Source organism: Cephus cinctus, unplaced genomic scaffold (assembly GCF_000341935.2).
Source record: "Cephus cinctus unplaced genomic scaffold, Ccin1 Ccin1_scaffold1843, whole genome shotgun sequence".
Classification (NCBI taxonomy): Eukaryota; Metazoa; Arthropoda; class Insecta; order Hymenoptera; family Cephidae; genus Cephus; species Cephus cinctus.
In genome coordinates this window covers 121637-143077 of record NW_014334024.1, presented here as the reverse complement: position 1 = coordinate 143077, position 21441 = coordinate 121637, and the positions used below count along the sequence as shown (strand labels likewise).

Genomic DNA, 21441 nt, shown 5'->3' with positions numbered 1-21441 from the left:
CGTACTTATTACGAGCTTCTTTACTTGAGCACGTTGTAGGAACTCCACTCCAATTCAGTCACCAGGGTACTAATGAAGAGTATACTGTAGCATAGTACAAATCTACTTTAAAGATATATTTATTTATAGTACATCAAACAAATATAACGCGTTCGTTAAGTAATCATGTTTCAAGAGTTTTAAGTCTCGATAAAATACAATTAAAAGTCTGTTCGTGTCCGGGCGAATTAATTAATCCTTGTTTATATCCTATCCGCTTCCAGAATCACGAAGAATACTTGTGTAAGACAGACGTTAAAAAATATAAGTTTTAAATTTCGCTGAATCTTGCATCTTTCGCTTTAAGTACATCGTCTGCGAATTTAATCGTTCCATACATTAGTGGTATACTGCACAAAACCGAATCATAATTAACGAAACGAACGAAGTGAAATTCACAAGAAAAAATATATAGGAGAATATCAGTACTTCGGCGGAATGTCCAATACTCGTTCGTTTAAGTACATATTATTCGAATATGATCATAATGATCATGTAAAAGTACTATGTACGTATCACTAAAAGTTAAGATTACAAGGTCGCGGCAAAGGAAAGGCACTTTTGCTATCACGTGAGGAAAAATTACTTTTGGATAAAAATGAAGGGAAACAAAATATTATGGCACCGCGTTAATTGATATAGATAGGATAAGGTGAGAAAAGAAGAAAATAAGAGAAACGGTAAATATTGAAATTCCCATCAAATCACGATTACTCGTGTAGCGTTTCTGCACGTGACCCTTCACCTAAACCAATTTTTAAGCCAATATACATAAACGTATGTGTATATAATACCACCGTATAGCGTATAAAACTAATTGTAAGTCTGCGCTCGTTATGTACAATATGTACAAAATCGAACAAGAATCAATCGAACTTGTAAAATGGTGGTAAATTAGCTGCCGGCATTATTATAAGATGGTCTGCCAGCCAGTTCCAATAAGTAACGATCAGGATGGTCTAGCCAATCTGTTGTACTAAGTTTCACTACTCTTTGTCTTTCAGCTTCCTTAACTTGCCACTTTTTGATTTCCAATTGTCTTTCTCTGAAATTTATGAAGAGTTATATATATATATATATATATATACACATATTAAATAACAACCTATAAAGTATGTCATATGTAGAGTATAACGGTATTACCTTGATTTTCTGTCTCCACAGCCCCAAACCTCTAAGCTTGCAATACGGTAAGGTACACCAGCCAACTTAACAGAACCAAAGGATTGATCTATGTTGACACAGGGATTTCGAGGGTCAGAACCTGCTCGTATACCCTGTGGATAACCTCTAATACCAGTGTTTAAGTACAAAAGTTTTGGCCCTTTCTCCACGACCCTGTAGGTAGGTAAGAGCTCGATAACAATAGAATCCTCGTCGCCCCAGTAGAGATGAGACTCTCTCCACTCGACAGCAGAACAGACACAGTAGGTTGGACAGTCATCAGCTTCGTCAAGACTTACACCTCTTATGAATAAGAGCGTAGGTCCCCTGTACCCAAGGACATGATGCAAAAATCGATTGGCACCATTACCATGTTGTCCGCTGTTATACAGTAAAGTCCAATGACTTGGACAAGCATTTCCAACCATCTTCGCTATTAATGCATGGCTAGCTCCTCCTGATGCTTCCGAAGGAGGATCCTCTGCCTGAGGAATATTAATGGTTTTAAATGCCCAGAGATAGATACTTATTGATACAATTATTATTTCATATTAAGAAAAAGTATGTAATGCGTTTTCTTGCTTAGAGTTTCCTACGTACCTGTGTGTAAGATATAGGTAAAATGGTAGATAATAGCCATGCGTGACTAACAGGCAGCAGTGGTTTAAGTCCTTCAAATGTCGTTTTCTCCAGAACAGGTGTTCCTGGTTCTAAACGTAGCTGGGAGCGTTCTTGCGATAAGAGCGTTTCTCCATTACGGTAAGCTGTGGTTAATACGTGCACCACGTAACGGTGGAGTCCTTGCACGATGCGTGGACAATGTTGGGACAGCCAATTAGCCACGTAACTTACTGAGAGACTGTCCTTACCATGGAACTGTAATATATTAGATATATTTGTGATTCGTGTGTGCGATCTGCTGATCAACACGTCACTTTATCAACTCTCTTAATTAGTGATAAGCCGTTATCGCGGTAAAGCGCTAGGATCCTGGAAAGGATACACCATTGTTCTTTAGGCTTGGCTAACGTGGTTTACTAACGCAAGAGATAAGAACTGCATCAATGGTGCGGTGAATATGAAGGCACGTTTGCGATCCGCCACTGTAGTTCTCCATGGCGAGACGATAGGAAGTCATCAGTAAGGCTCTTAAAGAATCGGGCGTTACTTCGCAGCACTCTGAGCTGGAACTGCTGCGTGAGTACATCTTGATGTAGTTCTCAAGGATGGTACGGTCTTTCATTATACCCAGAAATCTCTCAGCTTGTTGTTTGAATGCAGCCAGACCCAAATGAGTAGTCGTAGCCTTGGATGATGTATGTAGATATGCGAATAAACGCTCAGCAAATTCACTGTACCGTGGGAACAGATATCTTTCAAATACACTACTCGTTACTCCATTAACTGATTCTTCTTTTTGAGCAAGACCAACCAATATCTGCAGAACACATTAATAAATGTTAGAATAACGATTATTACTTGTTGTCATAACTCATATTACATTAGTCTTGTCATATGATGTGTCACATGACAAATAGAATAATGTAACTATCAGAATAAAATATTAGTTACCTTAGCTAAGTTATCAAGGGGTAGGAACTGTGTGTGAGTAGAGTGTTCAATATCAGCTCCGGAAGCTGTACGAGACATAGCTTTCTTGTTGCTTTGACCATGCGATTTTTCTTGAGCATTATTTTGAGCTTCACTAGGAGAAAACGTCTTCTTCCCGGTGGTACCACCACTTCGTGACACCTGGTTACCCATCTTACTTATTATACCCTCTTTGACTCTTACACGACTCGACGACGTCGTCGACGTCTTCACCGCACCATTTGTCCTACCGTAAAATAACACAACAATGATAACGTATACGACACAAAGTCAACGACGACCACGACGACGACGACGACGACGGCGATGACGACGGCAACAACGGCGACAAGGATTAACCGATCTGACGATGGTCATATATCATGAATATAATATAGAGTAGCCTCTAATCTACTAGCAATAGATTGCGAAGGCGCCGACTAGAATAAGCATATGTTTCGGAGGCGCTGTAGTCGCATCTTTATTACTTTACATTGGTGACGTTTCTAGATGATTTATAAGAATTGTGCTTTTTCGTAAGTGGTACATACACTTTACGTAAGGAGGTGATCTGCAGAGAGGTAACTTTTTTGTGAAAAATTATATACTTATCGGCAACATGTAATTGAAGATTATATTTTTCAGATCAAAATGGGAGTGTCCACTTTACTGTACAATGCTGTTTTCAAACGGACGTCCACCTTCGCTGTTGCCATCTTAGCCAGTGCTTTCTTCTTTGAACGTGGATTAGACGTAGCCTGCGATTCAATCTTCGAGAACATCAACAAAGGAGTATGTTATATTATTTTTGGATTTTGTATGAGTTTCGCTGTTTATTGTCTGTAGTTTTGTACTTTTTTTTTCGAGTCTATGTACTGGTAATTCTCTTGCAGTGCGATCACCTCTGTGATCATTAGCTAGTACATGTAGCTTTTTGAAAATTCCAATAGAATTTTATATTTAGATTTTTTGATCAAGTATAGACTTTTTTCGATATCCTTTGTCTAATTAGATATTTCTCTTGTTTGTTTCAGAAACTATGGAAGGATATTAAACACAAATATGAACAGTAGAGATCAATTATCACCATCTAGTTTATAGAACTATTATTAAATTTAATCGTCAAGCCTGGCAAATAAGCGTACATGTTTATAGTATCCAAATAAAAGGACGATTATCGAAGGTCCGTGCTTTGCCATTTTCGTTGAAGATCTGCGAGATCGTTGCGCAATTGCCTCTGTGTTTGAAGTCTGCGTACACAAAAGTGTCCCTCATACTCTTCAAATGCCACTGACATGCCACACACTTCGCATGGAATGAGATTCTCGTTTTTGGATTCACGGGATGGAGATTTTCTACAAAATGTATGGTGTGCCTCGAACTCGGCGGATGCGATAGTTTTATAACAAGTGGTACATTCCATCGTAGAAATTTTTCTAAGCAAAGGTGTAACAGTACGCCATCCATGAAAACAAGATGTTTGATGCCGCAAAAGTTCGTTCATGGTAAATGTGCCATTGCAAAATTCACAAGGTAGCAGAACATCTTGACTACTGGCATTTGTTGATGAGGAAGGAACATTCTTCTTTTGTTTCCATGACGCCGATGGTCCTGGCTCTGAAACATAGCATGTAAAATAAATTAAAAATATTTAGACCCTTAAGAGGCACAATGAACTCACCGTCATCAAGTTTAACAAAGTTATGATTCGAATCCAAATGCAATTGCTTATATTTTAGCATTACAAATTCGCCACATTCCGTGCATCGTTCTGTACGTGTACCACAATATGCGCTATGTACATCCATATCCCGTGCTGGTAAATCCAATTCACAATGTGGACAAACTACTGAGCGTTCACAACACTCCTTCTGTAGGTGTTCTTGTAAAAGGCTTTTCCCCTGTACACCTGTTCCACAATCCTGACAGTTAGCCATGGTATGTTCCCTCTCCAGATGTTCACTTAATCTTTCCTTAGAAACAGGTTCATTGCACCTACTGCATCTTACAATCCGACGAGTACAATGTGGCAAATGTGTTGCAAAGTTTTGCACAGGAACATTTGCATTGCTGTAGCAGAAATAATACGCAAAACTTCATGGGAGAAATTTAACGTCAAAAGTACTATAAATACTAAAGCACTGAGAACAAAGAAATGAGTTAAGCAGTTATAAAAATTTAAGGAACAAAGGAAAGAGTCTTTCACAGCGTTTGGTCACGTTGGTCTTGACGATTTTTTTTAGTAGTTTATTTATAGGTATATGCTAAAGTTAGTTATTGTCTAATTGGAACAAGCAACTATAACAGAAAATCATTCAATTTCTATTCACTTACCAATTGGTACACAATTTCTCATCAGTATTCATGATCGGTTTAATTATCACAGAGATAATTCTCACGTTAATTGAAATTATATAAATATTCTTCCCGGCTTATGGTCGACCTGACACTTGATGTCGGGACGCAGGCGTCGTCTAAACTAATCCCAGTAGAGAAGCGCGTGGATCATTCCGTCGTTCGACTATCAGATCGGGCTGCTGCTTAGAATATACATATATAAATAGGAATACCTTTGCGGGGGATACGAATCGCATTTACGTCAGAAAACTAACAAACTCCGGGCCTTAAACAGTAAACAAATATTCATAAAAATCCATTCGTCGTGATAAACATAACAAACCAAATCTATAGATAGTATCTCTTACTATCAGTCAATTATCAATAGGTTCCACTTAATTATCAATAATATGTTCATTGATCCAAATACAAACCATAAATCCTATATTTCCTAACGGCTGTTTCCTCCTCAGAAAAGTAGTGGCAGACAAGCTAAAATATTTAACACTATAGAAAAATCCTACATCGGTACTTTCATTCAAAGAAATCTGGGAAACCCAGAATTCTTTGTGCGCAGTTCCCGTCACATAAATCCTTCGCAAAACTTGAAATTCGATTTTCTTGGAAAATTACCATTCGAGTTCTCAGCTTCACGTACCATGGGTATAAAAAATTATATAAATCCGATTGTTGAAGACTCTTCTTGTTAGTAAATCTTATCAAGCTTACATTGTGCGCTCGAACTTAAAATTCAAAAAAAAAATATATTTAGGCAATATCTAATGAGTGGCCTCGTTCTAAGGGTTGCTCTGGGGATCAGCGGTATGTTGCGGAGACCCTCTGCCCACCAAGCTACATGTTCCTGATCACGTTCAGTTCGGCTACGACGAGATATGCATTATCGACGGAGGCGATAATCACAAAATCCTACTCCTTGACTCGCTGCTACGATTTAGCACCATGCTTTTGGTATGGCCTAAAACCGTAGCGTTGCGCATCTCCCCACTCATCTCTGTATAGAGCATCGAATTTTCCATCTAGGTCCTTTACCTTCGAGGGTCGACAGGGTAACGTAAACGCTATCTGGGCATCCGCTTATTCACACTTACTACACATATATTCTGCAACTCGAGGTCTTTCCTCGCTGTTACGTTTTTGTGATGCTTCGAGGCTTCCTTCAATGAAGTAATTAACATAAAGTATAAAGTGATTTTTTGTGCGTTAGCCGAGTGTCGCGAAGAAGATCGTCCCCGTTGACTTCGCAGGAAATATGGCAGACGAACCGATGAACGTCGATATAGAGAATCCAGTCGATGATGTTCCAGATATAATGGACGAACCGTCGACGGAAGAGTAAGTGGATCCTGCACCAGGTTCTTTCACGAGAATTTTCATTGTCGCTTGGGATGACCCTTTGAGAATTCAGATCATCGGGTGACCTAGGGGTCATTCGAATGTGGACGTCTTTTTAATCCTTTGGTGATCTTATGTTATATGATATACTGACAACATTAAGATGTTATCATCTTTCACGTTATCTTCCTGTATAATAATATTTTGTTACTTATGTCTTTTTTTGGGACTTTTTTTCAACCACTTTCACAATTTTATTCAGCTTTTAAGCTCCTACGTTCGCTCGTTAGTCGTGATTTTACTTGGGATTTTTATTTGGTCCTTTGTTCGATGATTCTTTCTGTTTATTGCAGTGGTTATTGCTGAAGAGTCGGAGATACATGTTTGATTGTATGGTTTTCCGTTCTTTCCTTTGCCCAGTAATGCCTCTCCTGCGTTTTCCTAACAGTCTAATATCTTTAAACAGAATCGATAGGACTTTTAATTTATCGTAAGTCATTGGCTTATATTACCTGTTTATATGTTCTTGAGAATTTCAAATATTAGGATGTTGGATTTTTAGTTTGACTTTTTTTGTGGTTTCTTGCTTTTTGTTTATTTCTATTATATAAGATATTGTATCGTTAAAGTGACTTCCATTATAATTATTTCAATTTGCAGATTGGCTGAACTGAAGAAGGAATCTGCTAATCACTTTTATGCAACAAAAGAATATAAGAAAGCCTTGGCTATTTATAACGAAGTTATCGGTATTTACTTTTCTCTCATTTAGCATTACAGCATTTAAGTAACATTAGTATATCGCCTTATGGTTTTTTAGAGTTATGCCCTGACATTCCACGCTATTATGGCAACAGAGCTGCTTGTTACATGATGCTTAGCCAATACAGGGAAGCTCTAGCAGATGCCAAAAAATGTATTGAACTAGACCCAAAATTCACTAAGGTGAGTAACACAATCTACCACCTTTATCTTCATTCATTCCAAGAAATTCAAATAAATATATTTCCATGTAGGCATATTCGAGAATCATAAAATGCTGTCTGATCCTTGGTGACATAGTCGAGGCAGAGACCACCCTAACGAAATTAAAAGAACTAGAACCAGAAAACACCACAATTGCTACTGAACAAGCTCAACTCGAACACGTACAGAAATATATGAAAGAAGCAGATGTAGCATATGCAAAAAAAGATTTTCGCAAGGTAAGTCTATCATAATTTCTAGTTAAACTCACTTTTTGAGATACCAAACTTATTATGAAACATTTCATACAACAGGTTGTCTACTGTATGGATTGCTGTTGTAGTGTAAGCAAAGCATGTCCAAGATTTAAGTTGACGAAAGCAGAATGTCTGGCCATTTTGGGCAGATACCAAGAAGCCAAGGAAATTGCAAAGTTAGTATAATAAAAAAAATCATTTTCAAATACTTTACAGTGTTGTTTGCTTGATATTAAATTAATTTTTTTTCTTTATACTTTTCAGCGATATATTACATATGGATAAACAAAATGCAGATGCAATTTATGTACGAGGGATGTGTTTGTATTATCAAGATAACGTTGACAAAGCTTTTACGCATTTCCAACAAGTACTTCGCCTTGCACCTGACCACAGCAAGGCACTTGACATATACAAAGTAATTTGAATAAATACTAATGAAGGCAGCAAATGATTTTCTGTTATACGTTCGTTGATATGTATTTATTTTCTATTTTTCCTTCTATAGAGAGCTAAATCACTGAAGCAAAAAAAAGAGGAGGGTAATACCGTTTTTAAAATGGAACGCTATCAGGAGGCATACAATCTTTATACAGAAGCACTCAAAATTGATCCTCAGAATTTAATCACAAATGCAAAGTTGCACTTTAATAAGGCTAACGCAGCGGCAAAGGTAAACTGTTGATTTTACATTAAAATATTTACGACATATTTTTTTTGTTACCAACTGTTATAAACTTATCTCTTGTTCCTTTACAGTTAGGTAGACTGAACGAGTCAATAACAGAATGCACAGCAGCTTTGGGGCTTGATGAAAATTATTTGAAAGCTTTACGTAGAAGAGCTGCCTGTTATATGGAACTTCAACAGTACGAAGAGGCTGTCCGTGATCTTGAGAAAGCCTGTAAAATGGACAAGAGTCGTGGTTCGTTTAACAATACATTAATTTCGCTCTGGTCGATGTCTTTTGGAAAATTTTAATAACCATGATTTTTATAGATAATCGACGGCTTCTGTTGGAAGCGAAATCGGCACTGAAGAAATCCAAAAGAAAAGATTACTACAAAATTTTAGGAATCGACAAGAACGCATCCATAGACGACATAAAGAAAGCTTACAGAAAAAGAGCCATGGTTCATCATCCAGGTACAATAAGTCATTATTATTATTATTATTATCTTTATAATTTTGTCGTAAACTTATCTTAGTTTCTCACTCTTCACAGACCGTCATGCGAATGCCTCTGAAAGTGAGAGAAAAGAGCAAGAAAAGAAATTCAAAGAGGTTGGTGAAGCTTACAGCATCCTGTCTGATCCCAAGAAACGTTCAAGATATGACAATGGACACGATTTCGATGGTGGTGATAGCGGTATGAATGGTAATTAGAACATTATTCTTTATTTTATTGTAATATCCCCTTTTTTTTATTGATATCATTTTTTTCTTTACAGATATAGATCCAAACGCAATGTTCCAATCGTACTTCGGACAATTCGGCGGTGGCGGCGGCGGTTATCAATTTCAAACCGGCGGTTTCCCTGGCGGATTTTCATTTCAGTTCAGTTAAGTTAATGTTCGCGAAAAATTCACGAAGAGAAAGTAGCTTAGCGGAGTGCGTGACAAGATATCAATGCTTCACTCCATTATTTATATACTTGTACTCCGATATCATAAGTTCGACACTTGGTGAAACTTACAGAAATATTTGCAAACTAGTTTACCTATAGTTTTCTGTGGGACCGTGAATATTAAGAAAAAAATAATTGTTCTAATTAACTATGATATATTTGAATTCATACTGTTTAAACATATTTATTCGCTACATACATACGCACATAGCTAATAGCCTCTATAACGCAGTCTAATCTTTTTCGATGTTATCTCAAGCAACAAAACATTTTGTCAAATTATCGTGTTTGTCGAATGGTAATGATCCTGCGTTCGATAAATTTCACTTGCCATAAATAAACAGTATATAGGTATAATATAAAGAATTCAAAATAGACCTCTGAAAAATGTGTTATTTATTTTTTTGAAATTAGTTTTTGACTATTGATCTTTTGCTTTATAGTCATATTAAATATGGTTACCAGGGCACTGACTCACCAAAATGAATCATCGTGAGGTCAGTTAACCGTTCTCTTTTTCCTTTCTTTTTACAACTAGTATCAGAGATGAATATTGCCTACTCATCTCTGCTAGTATCATCTGGACAAAATTGGGTTGAGGTTATCTAGTACTTTTTTGTGAAGTTCTCTACTGATTGTACAACCTGCAGGAGGAATCTAGGGAATGTTGTGACCTTCAATAAAATGAAATTCTAGTTTCCCCTCTGGTGTTTCACTTACTATTGATTTATGTTGTATACCTAAAGGTAGTCTTGCTGGTACAAAGATATAAAAGAAAGGAAAGAAGGTTATAGAGATACTATAATTGTTTCCTTTTATTGTGCTTTATTTATTGAAATAAAGATATTTATAATTGGTGCAATAATAATTACTATAAAGAATGGCAGCTGAAGAAACCTCCTGGAGAACACAAGCCTTTCGGCAAAGTGTTGTTGCAAAAATGTAAGGGTACTTCATAATGAACAACTATAATCTGGGTATTTAATCATTTTTAGCTTTGTTTTATATGAATGAAATATTTAATGCAGAGACGAGGCCATTCAAAAGTCAGGAATGCCTTCTTCAAGGAACAGCACAGAAATGGAGAATCAAGTATTCCAGAAAGCTAAGTCAAAGGTAGATACATAATAAATCCATTAAATAACATATGCACTAATTTGCAACAACTTTCATTTACAGGAAGAATATTTGAGTTTCGTTGCCAGATTGATACTTCATGTCCGAGAAATGAGTAATAACTTATTACACTAACTTCCATTACCATACAAATATCAATGTGTTAATTAATATTTTATATAATTTGTATTGCATAGATTCGAAGAAAGGTGGTGGAGGAATTGCACCAGGTGCTGGTACTGCAGGAGGTCAAGGTATGCCAGATCCAATTGGTGCACTTCAAACTCTTGCTCGTCAAGGAACAGGAAATAATCAAATGATGGGAATGGCAGGACCTGGCGCTGGACCACAGGGAATGGTTCTTCAACCACCTTCAAACAGTGCTACCAACTGTAAGTTCATATTTATGATCATACATATCTTTTTCTGTATACTATAATCACATAATTATGTGCACAAAATTCATATGGCAATTTCAATCCTTCAATTTACAAATCACTTCCAACAATCTTTGCTCTTGTACATCTTCTGAGTTTCATTTTGATACTGCTCCTTTTAAACAATCTTCAACAATATTTTAAAATTGAATTTCACTTAGATTTCCGTTAACTTTCCATTAAAACGAACCATCCGCTCGATTGTTATCTTTTAATCAAAGTAAATACAGCACATTTCAAGCGATAGGTCATATGCAACAGAATTCGGCCATTCATGTAACCTTGAGCATAGCTCTACCATGCTATATATAAGAATAATAAGGACTCGTATAGTGCGTGTATTCGTGAATAGTGCGCAGTAAAAGGACTAAAAAAAGAGAAAGGAAGAATGAAGAAAGTAGACCAAATATATTACGCAGTGTATCCGAGTTCTTCAGAAAGCGAGCCTTATTATGAATCAGACAGTTCAGAAGCCAGAAGACGTTTACAACAATCGCCTACTCACGCAAAATTTTATAAATATCTTCGAGAAAGAGAAGAAATGATACGATTACACGAAGTATGGAAGGACACCATAACAGATCCTGGCTTTACAGAGAGCATTGAGGCTTCCTGTTTGATGGAGGTTCGTCTGAGAGATGAACGTGTAGAGTATAAATATACACCAGCCTATGAAAATGGTTTCTATTACTTTAGGATTACTTTGGTTTATATGAAACCGTTACGTAAATGGATTTTGAGTCCTGGACGATGTCGTCTCCCAGGTAGTATGAGCCTGCGAGGAAAAATGAAGGGTGGAACACTGAACCCTGTGAGTGAGAGAGTAATGAGATTGTTACACAAAGTTCGCCAGAATATTGACGTCTATATGAAGAGATTTATGTATATCCAAAGATTTGTTGACTATTTCATTGAAAACTACTTCAATGATGGTGAGATCGGAGAAGATTTGGAACTCAAAGAACTGACTATTGTTCTTAAAGAAAAAGCTTGGCCCATAGGAATTGATAAAACTTGCTGGCGTGACATTATTCATCTGTATATAACACTGGATGATGATTACATAGCGCAGGATGTCACTTACAAGTATACACATCAGAAGAAAGCAGATCCAGTTGTCATACATAATTGCAAGCTTCAATTAGAGAACAGAATCAGAGTTTTTTTTTCGTATGAAATCAATGAAGCTTTTAAGAAATTTATGGGTCAGGAGCAGGTGTCTCTGGATCAGGAATAAAATTGAAATTTGAAAGGAGCAAATGTATTGGGAGAATATATATAAGTTTTTGTATGAGTGTTTATTTAAAGGGAAAATATGTATATTTAATTTAATATTCAAAACTTTCATTGTTAAGTATTATAAATACTAATAGTTTTGATTAATTTAATGAAAATTAATGGATTTCTTGTTTGGTCAAGTGTTGCAAACATTGAATCAGCGTCCAGGACAGACAATGAATATGTCTGGCATGCAGAATAAGATGCCAGGAATGGGTATGATGCCAGGGCAAGCTAATGGACCCATGGGGCATATGGGTCCGATGCAGGGTATGCAAGGTGGTCCAGGAATGTTGAGTCAGATGAATCAAATGGGTCAGGGAAATATGAATCAGCAGATGAATCAAATGGGACCCAATCAAATGGGACAAATGGGTCCTGGTCAAATGGGACCAGCGCAGATGCAACAAAATATGCAGAACCAGATGCAGCCACAGATATCAGCACAAATGACAAATCAGATTGGGGGCCCTATGACTGGTAACATGCAATCTGGTATGCCACAGCAGATGAATCAAATACCACAACAAATGAATCAAATGGGCCCTGGACAAATGGGTCCTGGTCAAATGCCACAGCAGATCAATCACATGCAACGCAAGGTTTATATTTCATTGTCATTGAAAATTAATCTAATCCGTTACTTCTACAGTTTATTAATAAAAATTGTAAATTTAGCCTGGTGAAATGTTAAATACTGGATTTCCTGGACCCAGAAATGTAACACCCAATCAGTTCCTTCGGCAAAGTCCATCACCTTCGGTTCCAAGTCCCGCTGGTCTTGGTGCTCCTTCCAGGTGAATATGTTACATCCTCATCCATTCTGTGTAACTAACTGCATGATTTTTTTTTAATAATTGTAATTTCTTCTATTCTCAGCAATCAAATGGTAGCCTCACCAGCTCTGGTACCATCTCCAAGTCCACAGCACCCAATGATGGCGAGTCAGCAACGTTCTGTAGGCATGGCACCGTCTCCAAGTAGTTCTTTGAATACTCCAGGAGGTGTAGGTGCTACCCCAAGTCCTTTACAAGAAGACCAGGCGTATAGGGACAAAGTTCGTCAACTCAGTAAATACATAGAACCACTACGGAGGATGATAGCCAGGATGGCTAACGAAGGAAGTACGTGAATAATGAATATACCTCAGAAAGTAACTACATCTCATAATTCATATTTTTTTAAAACTTAGATGTAGACAAGCTCAGCAAGATGAAGAAGCTTCTAGAGATACTCTCGAGTCCAAGTAAGCGTATGCCTCTAGACACACTACTAAAGTGTGAAGTGGTTTTGGAGAAGCTGGACTTTAAACGAGCAGATGGCAGCGTTGGTCCACCAGTAACTACAGTTAAAGAGCACCATTTCTTCAGTCCACTTCTCGAAGCAGTCAGTACTCATCTTCAGAGTCCTGTAGCTAATCACACACTCCAAAGAACATTCGGACCCTGTCTCGAAGCCTTATTTGGTCCAGAAATAAAGTATGTACACTTTGAGTTCAAAAATCATACACATACCGCCCAAAATATTAGTGACAATTTCAATTATTAAACCAAATAGATGTCTACCGCCTCCGTTAAAGAAACAAAAATTGGAAGAACCACCAAACGAGATTCCTGACGTTCTCCAGGGTGAAATTGCCAGACTAGATCAGAGATTCAAAGTGAGTAACGTCTCTATTGAGCGTCACAGGAAACAATTGTTCCAGGACAAAGCGTTTTATTTATTTCTTTTTAATCAGGTAAGCGTAGATCCTGCTCAACAAACTGGTTCAAAGTGCATTCAACTAATATGCTGGCTAGATGATCGTCATCTGCCATGCGTTCCACCGGTTTCTGTGACTGTTCCTGCCGATTACCCTTTGACCCCACCTCGGTGCGTTATGGCACCGCACGAATACGCCACTGCCTTCCTCTGCGCGGTGCAAAAAGCCCTCAATGCCAGAATCACGAAACTACCTAGACGTTTCTCAGTATCACAATTATTGGATACTTGGGAAATGAGTGTACGACAAGCCAGTGCACCTACTCAGACACCTGTAACGGCAAGTACTGTGCTAATGGGACTGTAACACTCATGTACATGACGTTCTTGACATATCTACAAAATGATTGTATTACGTAAAAATCATTGTATAAGATAACACGTTGAAATATAATTTTACAAGTGATTCCACTTTTCTGCTTTACACTGAGAAATTTGTCTTTAAATTTCCTATAAAGAAGAGAAGTTAAAACTGTATTTGGATATTACAAAAATATACTCATTACAATATATAGTGCTAAGAGAAATACATTTATTATGGAATAACAAACACTATAAACATTACTCTTTATATTTATTATATACCAGACGAGGTACTCAGCAAGTTAATTGTATAATTCGAATATCTCGTCCACGGAAACCAGCGATTACAATTCGCCGTTCAGGAGTTTCTTGTCGTACAAGAACTCGCCCAGGGGTCCATGAGTGGCCATCATCTTGCCAAGAGTAGAGATCTTTCCGGCAAGATCACGCTGTCCCTTGTACTGTTCATCGAGGAAGTCAGCAGTAAGATAATCGACCAACTGTAACATAAATTTATCATTTAATTTTACAATCCCTCAGTCAAGTCATCTTCGGTAGTGCCAATATTGAGCGTTGCCAGGTACATCAATTAAGACTTACATGATAATCATTAAAGGTGCTGGTCTTAGGAGTTTCGCAAATCTGAATGATGTCACGAATATTTCCGGTCACCTGAGCTTCCAAATTAAGGGCAAAGCTAAGTGCGTCGACACCGTTGTTCCATTCCTCACGTTTAGGTCTCTGCAATGTTTCAATTAAATATGCGTATTAAGAAGTCTATTAATCATGCTTTTGTTATCACAGGTTATCGCACGCACCAGTGGGAACTTCAAGAGTTTGCTCACGTCACTGGTGAGCTGACCACGCATCAGTAAATATTCGATGATCTTAATGGCGTGTTCGCGCTCCTCGTTGGCGCTCTCGATGAAGAATTTGCTGAAGCCAGGACGATTAACAGAATCGCGGGCGAAATGAGCACCCTGTATAAAGGAGAACGAATGATTTACGTTCAAGAATATTAATTGGAGCACAAAGTAAAATTGTTATTCGTACCATAGCGAGGTAGGTCATTGAAGCTTCAATCTCATTCTTCACTTGGGACTCCATGGCCTTGATACAGGGATCCACCATATCCAACCATGCCGTTGGAATATCGGCGGGTTTCAGAGTACCTATAGATATTTTAGATTCATTGTATTAAAACGGTGTTAATTCCAGCAAACAAAAAAAGTGAAAGAGAAACGGGGATAGTATCAAGGAAAACATTTTGTGATTTATCATTTGTAACACATAGCAAGTCTGTAAATGAAGTCAAGGTTCATTGGATTGGTTCATTTGTTCAAGGCTAGTTACTCCGAAGTGATTGGTACTTTTAATTATTTTTTATTAAAATAAAAAGGTGGTGCAGAGCTTAGTAATAGCTATCACTGAACTCTTTAGTCTAATAAGATATTGCAACAAAGTGTAATGTGATAAGTAGGAGACTATATTAGAAATCTTTATTGTACTTGAGCCAAACGTGTTATCATTCATGTATTGATTATGTTTTACATGAATATCTCAAATCTCAAACGTTGCTAGCAACCGTAATCTATATTCCTGATATCTATTTAGAAGTAATTATTGATCAACATCAATTTACCAAGTGATCATGTGAAGACAAAATGGTATTTGTTAGATGAAATATCAATTTCAAGAGTAAAGATTAGAAAATAATATGAACTTTGGAATTTGTACTGAATCTACAGTCAGTCCTTTCTATGTGTATAATTTAATCAGTCTCTTATCGACTGTTGCTATGTAACGTGGGCAGTGTCTATCTGAAATGAATCATGCAGAACGTTATATTTTGAGGTCGCAATACACCCTATCACTGATTGAAAAATAATATTTACTGGAGAAAAAGTACAATTAATGATGACCTTGTGGTTACTGCAAATCAGGATATAATTTACAATAAGAAATATATTAAGACAACAAGGAAGATATTACTCTTAACTCCTGGAAAGTATCAAGCATTCTAAAAATTCCGTGTATGAGCAACAGTAAACTATCTATTAAAGATTATTCAAGTTTTAATTACAAGGCTAGTGATTCCTTTAAGCAATTGATAAGTAATGCTTTTAATGATTGCGATGGAGTGACAACTTCTTTTGTTCAAACAGCTAGACTTCATAAATTATTCTCGCAAGACAGAAATTAAAAGTAAACATTCTCTTGCTGAATGAAACCTGGCAAGGTGACAAGAATAATTCATTATATAGCCAATCACATTGTTTGTCGAAGATGGAAAGTACCCAACAATTCTATTCTATAAGTGTAGACTTATAGAATGTATATGTATAATGTATAAGCAATGTAAAATAGAAAAAAAAATAAGAAAACAATAAGCGTTCAATTCGATTTATGCAACCATTAATCATGTGATCAGTGCCACGAAAAACAATTTTGAAAAAATGCATAATCACGTTGTTGAATGTGCGCATTCTTATCGCACAGAATAAATGGATCATGTTCACGCGCCGTGATCCAATCCAAGGGTCATGCGGTTGTTAGATCAACAAAAGCTTAAAATTCATGAGACCAATGACGCTGCTAGGGATGTACAAGAAACGCTTACTATAAAATGCAACCTTAAAATGACGTCATACTTCTGCAACGATGACAATCGCATTTCACCATATTTCAACAATCGTTAAGGAGATATGCCGAGTAGATAACAGAGTTTAATGTAGAATATAAGCCGCAAAGCAAAATTTAAATACAAAATCTTATGAAAAAAAGGATCCTGAAACACCCACAATTAAATCGGATATATTAATTTTCAATATAAAGTAATCATTCTCTCCTAAAACATATTCCTTTAAAAATAATGGACTAAAGATTCACTTGACGTACGTGGTGATCCTACGCCATTGTACTAACATTACCATTCGAGTATTGCGTGTTTTAATTCTACAATTAAAAGATGCGTACGTCGTACAATTAACAATAAAGAACAACAATTACCAATACAATGCGTCCATACATTATATACATTAATATACTCACATTTCAGCTCTTCGGCAGTAACAAAGCTGACGCAGGCGAAAGCAAAGAGTGCGATACCACAGACTAGTTTCATGATGTCTCGTGAAATATAGCAAGGTTATGCTCGATGAGAAAAAGGTAAAGTAAACAGTTTATATCGATTAGATTCTTGACACGTCGATGGTTCTCTCAATCGTCTCGTATCGAAGCAACCTTTATACACACTGGCATAGAAGGCTGTCTTCTACAAAGCTCGATCAGATAGGTAATGTACGACTAAACACTCCAGCGAGCCATCGGCTACTTAAAAACAAAGTACACTGTTACTCGATATACACTCTGCGCTCATAATCCTCGCTTCTTGTTCACAGAAGGAGTGGTGGGGCCAAGTGGGCAGTTCTGTTCTTGTACTTCTTTATACATTCACAACAAAATGGGGATAGAAGATACGTGTGGATTGGTGTAGATAATCAGGAGAGACTCGAACTTTCTGCGTAATTTCTATTGCGCACGCGCACTGCTGCTACCAACTGACTTCTTCTTGACTCGTGGAATATCCGATCGTGGAACTTCATTGTTTGGCAGAGCGTCGAAGCGAGAGTATTCACGCTATTTGCTAAGCACCATCCCACACAAGAGGTACGTAGATTTATTGAAATTTTGTTAGTTTTATTACGATTGCTTTACTATACTTTATCTTTTGTCTGTTACCGACTTATAGTTCTGTATGACAAATGTAGTTTCGGATTTTGTACGAGTTGTTCGATAGATTTTCATGTTAAACGTAGAAAAGTTGTTTTCTGGTACGTTATGTCCTACGCCATTGTATCTTGATAACTGTAATGGCGGATCAGGGGTGTCACAAACAGTCTGACTATCTAATGTTTTTTGTTTCCCTGGACTGCTTATCGTGGGGACTGAATTGATTCCGTTTGATTTTTAAATTGATAGTTCGTGTGTTCATTAGCTGCTAATTTGGTACAGGATTTTATTATGATCTGTTATGAGGCTTTTATTCGTGCAATGGAGCGTAATAGATCATTGGATTGCACTGAGTCATTCTTGTCTTAAATTCAGTTTACTCAGATCATGTTAATCGATCTTTAGGTAACTAACTGAAAATGTGATAAAGGTTTTATTCTTGAAATGAGTTGTCAGCTGTCAGATGGCAACGTTTGAGTGGCGCCAATTGAGATCAATTTTTCAACTTGTATAAGCTTGTACTAAATGCTTATACTGGGCATTGTACTAATGAAATATTTCGTATTGTTTAATATTATTGCAATGAATATGTATAGGAAAGTCTGGGATGATTGTGCATAGAATTTAATCAATTACATTATATTTGTCTGGTTATATACATGAAGGAAGCCACTGTTAATAGCATAAAGACAAAGATATGCTAGGGGGAAGTACACTTGTCTCTTAATTAATTATTTACAAAATGTTATGTATCACATAATTTACGTAATTGCGTAAGTCATATTTTTAAAGGGAAAGTCCACCTCTTGAAACCAGATAACTTATTAATCTCTTACTCTGGATTAATAAAACTGCTATCAAAGTGATAAGAGACTTTAGATGTTATCTGACTGATGACTAAGACTTTTGATTTGTAGATAAATGTATGTGATATGCCATTCATTCTGTGATAAGCACATAGAAAGAGTTTCTACTTTTAGATGTGAAGAAAGTTGAAGATTTTTCTTATGCTACTGGTTTTTATCTTTGGTCTGTCGAATGTATATATTTCTTTGTCTGGAACATTCTTAAAATTTTATTTATAGAAGTAGCTCTGTCAATTGTCTTATGCAATTAATTGAGTATATTGGAAAATACTTTGTGAGCATGATAACAGTGTTATCATGGATTGCCAAGGAAATGAAATGATAATGAAAAATTATCAACGAGCAAAGTATTTAATTTAAACATGACAAGTAGCTGGTACTAGAAGGAAGCTTTTCATGTATGTGATAATATTTTATCTAATTTCTTTGTCTGTTAGCCTGATGACGAGCTCAACCTTTGTACATGTGCTGATTGCATGTTGATTATTTACTAGCTCACAATTATTTCAATGCATAGTGACTTCTCAAATATTTTGTGTAATATTAATATTATTACGAATTGTCATGTATCTGTGAAAGTAAACTAAGTGCCTGACAACAGTTTTGTCCCTGAATAGAGTTACACACTTTCACGTCTTCTTGATCATAAAGAATTGGAGAAATCAAACTGACATAGTTTTCAGATTTTATTAATTCTTGTTTATTGCTGACTGACTACCGAATATAAGATTGTAATGTATGATGTAATTCCAAGTCTGTTTTGTGAGATCTCAGAAATCGAAAGAACTTCAATTACTAAAATTCAATTAAGATCTATTATAGATCGCGTCAATAACGAGACATTTTTGTTTTGTTGCAGCAATCATGATTGCAATTGCGATTCTTTCTACTCTGTTGGTAGCGGCTTCAGCCGAATACTGTTACAATGATGTAGAAGCTGCCTGCAGCTCCAGGCCTCTCAACACCGGTACGTTCCAAAACTAAAAAGTCATGTTATAGTGTAATTTTATCTTTTACCTTGTTATAATATAACGTATTCTTAGATGCCCCACTCCTTGCAAATTGTAACGCTAAGTATGGCTCCTTCGAAAGTCTTCAGGCTGACATGCAAGCCTATGCCAATGCTAACATTGAAACAAGCTTCGAATACCTATTGATGTCAACACACTTTGGAAATTATGAGGTAAACCGAGAAGGTTTTAAAGGACTGTACAGAAAGTTATCAGACAAAGCTTGGGATGACGCCATTGACGTTATTAAATTCATTGCCAAGCGTGGTGGAAGAATGAACTTCAACCAGCTGCCACGATTCAAGAAGAATGTATGTATTCAAATAAAAAACAATTATTTAATTTACTTAAATGATGCGAAGGATTAGACTGAGATGACACTCATGGGTTTGCAGGGTAAGGAGAGCAGAATCCTCGAATTGACGGAATTGAACAGCCTAGCCAAGGCCCTGGACACTCAGAAACAGCTTGCCGACGAGGCCCTGCGTCTCCACGGACAAGCGACCCAGCACAGCAAGCAGGATGCTTCTGTGGCTCATTACCTAGAGGAACACTTCGTTGAGAAACAAGCCGACACCGTACGCGATCTTGCTGGTCACACGAACGATCTCAAGAGCCTCCTTGGGGATCGCGACGCCTCTGTGTCCGTATTCCTATTCGACGAGTACATCAAGAAGACTCTGTAAAATTATTAAAGTTCTATTGTGACGGTCGCCTATTATTGTTTGTAATTATCCACAGACTGCTACAAGAATTTAAGTGAATTATAATATATAATAAAAATATAATATCCTAATAAGGTGATTAGTACATTTGACACTGAGTATAAATAAACTAGAGATGCCCGTATAACCCATGCCTACCGATTTTAGTATGTAGAATATATATTGTATACCATTTCAAAGGGTAAAGTCTGGAGACGCTCGCCTGTCATTATATCGGCATCATTCTCATTCAGCATCATGCATCTCCTGACTTTATTCTTCTTCAATAATAAATCTGGGCCAATACTTACTAAAGAATTTGGATTAGTTCGAATTTTCGCCGATAAGGGGGCAGCATCTCCTGGGCATGATAAGTGGCGCCATCTCCGAAACAACCAGTGAACTTTGTACAATAAAATAATGCTGAATGTAATTTATAAATCATTTTGTCGTACAAGGTTCACTGATTACCTGAGAGATGGTGCCAAATATGCTTTATGACCATTTTTTCAATTGGGCCAAGAGAAAATCCAATTTTATTAGTTTTTGAAGACGCTTTAATAAAATAAGAAACTAATTGCGGAGCAACATGAAATAAATTGGGAGGAATTAATTCATTAAGAAAATCATATGAAAATCCGCTTAGTTATTTGAATATTTATTAACCATTGCATAATAGCAGCGGAGCAATTAGGAAAACATAAGGAGGATTTAAGGAGCAAATTTTAGATGGTAAATTTGTATCCTTTACCATTAACTTCCAAGTAATTAATCAGTATATCTCTACAACTAATAATTGGGAAAACTGCTATACCGACATACGATAATTAACATATTCAAATTACCGTCAAATTCAAGTATCTACAAAAAATCATTAACCCTGTGCTGCCATCTTTAAAA

General features: G+C 36.7%; 8 protein-coding genes across 14 annotated transcripts; 5 read left to right on the top strand and 3 right to left on the bottom strand.

Annotated features, from left to right (window-relative positions):
• Window positions 1–103: 103 nt before the first annotated feature.
• LOC107273773 lies at window positions 104–3151 on the bottom strand. The gene is made up of 5 exons (XM_015752285.2): window positions 2776–3151; window positions 2246–2641; window positions 1804–2079; window positions 1183–1688; window positions 104–1084 (listed from the first exon to the last, which is right to left on the bottom strand). The coding sequence occupies exons 1-5, from the start codon at window positions 2965–2967 to the stop codon at window positions 934–936; spliced, it is 1521 nt and encodes a 506-aa protein (XP_015607771.1). The 5' UTR covers window positions 2968–3151; the 3' UTR covers window positions 104–933.
• A 74-nt stretch (window positions 3152–3225) lies between these two features.
• Window positions 3226–3975, top strand: LOC107273789 (cytochrome b-c1 complex subunit 9). 2 transcript variants are annotated; one of them, XM_015752309.2, is made up of 3 exons: window positions 3226–3374; window positions 3439–3585; window positions 3828–3975. In XM_015752309.2, the coding sequence occupies exons 2-3, from the start codon at window positions 3445–3447 to the stop codon at window positions 3864–3866; spliced, it is 180 nt and encodes a 59-aa protein (XP_015607795.1). In that variant the 5' UTR covers window positions 3226–3374; window positions 3439–3444; the 3' UTR covers window positions 3867–3975. The 2 variants fall into 2 exon arrangements, with proteins under 2 accessions (XP_015607795.1, XP_015607796.1); XM_015752310.2 differs by having other exon boundaries at window positions 3234–3374; window positions 3425–3585.
• On the bottom strand, window positions 3870–5808 carry LOC107273779 (XIAP-associated factor 1). 4 transcript variants are annotated; one of them, XM_025091098.1, is made up of 4 exons: window positions 5565–5808; window positions 5128–5416; window positions 4475–4887; window positions 3870–4410 (listed from the first exon to the last, which is right to left on the bottom strand). In XM_025091098.1, exons 2-4 carry the CDS (start codon window positions 5157–5159, stop codon window positions 3968–3970), a joined length of 888 nt encoding a protein of 295 aa, XP_024946866.1. In that variant the 5' UTR covers window positions 5160–5416; window positions 5565–5808; the 3' UTR covers window positions 3870–3967. The 4 variants fall into 4 exon arrangements, with proteins under 4 accessions (XP_024946866.1, XP_024946865.1, XP_024946867.1 ...); XM_025091097.1 differs by having other exon boundaries at window positions 5128–5330; XM_025091099.1 differs by having other exon boundaries at window positions 4475–4934; window positions 5128–5330; window positions 5565–5763.
• A 258-nt stretch (window positions 5809–6066) lies between these two features.
• LOC107273774 (dnaJ homolog subfamily C member 7) lies at window positions 6067–9724 on the top strand. Of its 2 annotated transcripts, XM_015752287.2 has the most exons (12): window positions 6067–6197; window positions 6356–6483; window positions 7144–7232; window positions 7304–7428; window positions 7500–7688; window positions 7764–7882; window positions 7971–8124; window positions 8215–8379; window positions 8466–8631; window positions 8706–8852; window positions 8932–9084; window positions 9158–9724. In XM_015752287.2, the coding sequence occupies exons 2-12, from the start codon at window positions 6401–6403 to the stop codon at window positions 9271–9273; spliced, it is 1506 nt and encodes a 501-aa protein (XP_015607773.1). In that variant the 5' UTR covers window positions 6067–6197; window positions 6356–6400; the 3' UTR covers window positions 9274–9724. The 2 variants fall into 2 exon arrangements, with proteins under 2 accessions (XP_015607773.1, XP_015607772.1); XM_015752286.2 differs by having other exon boundaries at window positions 6170–6483.
• Window positions 9725–10094: 370 nt separating this feature from the next.
• Window positions 10095–14332, top strand: LOC107273771 (mediator of RNA polymerase II transcription subunit 15). Its single transcript, XM_015752281.2, has 10 exons — window positions 10095–10276; window positions 10363–10450; window positions 10514–10565; window positions 10648–10842; window positions 12307–12767; window positions 12844–12962; window positions 13045–13289; window positions 13358–13643; window positions 13723–13825; window positions 13904–14332. Exons 1-10 carry the CDS (start codon window positions 10215–10217, stop codon window positions 14231–14233), a joined length of 1941 nt encoding a protein of 646 aa, XP_015607767.1. The 5' UTR covers window positions 10095–10214; the 3' UTR covers window positions 14234–14332.
• Window positions 10849–12300, top strand: LOC107273780. 2 transcript variants are annotated; one of them, XM_015752299.2, is made up of 2 exons: window positions 10849–11512; window positions 11584–11711. In XM_015752299.2, exons 1-2 carry the CDS (start codon window positions 11276–11278, stop codon window positions 11614–11616), a joined length of 270 nt encoding a protein of 89 aa, XP_015607785.1. In that variant the 5' UTR covers window positions 10849–11275; the 3' UTR covers window positions 11617–11711. The 2 variants fall into 2 exon arrangements, with proteins under 2 accessions (XP_015607785.1, XP_015607784.1); XM_015752298.1 differs by having other exon boundaries at window positions 10849–12300.
• Window positions 14333–14436: 104 nt separating the features above from the next.
• On the bottom strand, window positions 14437–17746 carry LOC107273784 (ferritin subunit). The gene is made up of 5 exons (XM_015752302.2): window positions 17281–17746; window positions 15283–15401; window positions 15048–15209; window positions 14830–14970; window positions 14437–14729 (listed from the first exon to the last, which is right to left on the bottom strand). The coding sequence occupies exons 1-5, from the start codon at window positions 17351–17353 to the stop codon at window positions 14574–14576; spliced, it is 651 nt and encodes a 216-aa protein (XP_015607788.1). The 5' UTR covers window positions 17354–17746; the 3' UTR covers window positions 14437–14573.
• Window positions 17747–17754: 8 nt separating this feature from the next.
• Window positions 17755–20689, top strand: LOC107273783. Its single transcript, XM_015752301.2, has 4 exons — window positions 17755–17898; window positions 19687–19794; window positions 19871–20148; window positions 20233–20689. Exons 2-4 carry the CDS (start codon window positions 19692–19694, stop codon window positions 20521–20523), a joined length of 672 nt encoding a protein of 223 aa, XP_015607787.1. The 5' UTR covers window positions 17755–17898; window positions 19687–19691; the 3' UTR covers window positions 20524–20689.
• The last annotated feature ends 752 nt before the right edge of the window (window positions 20690–21441 follow it).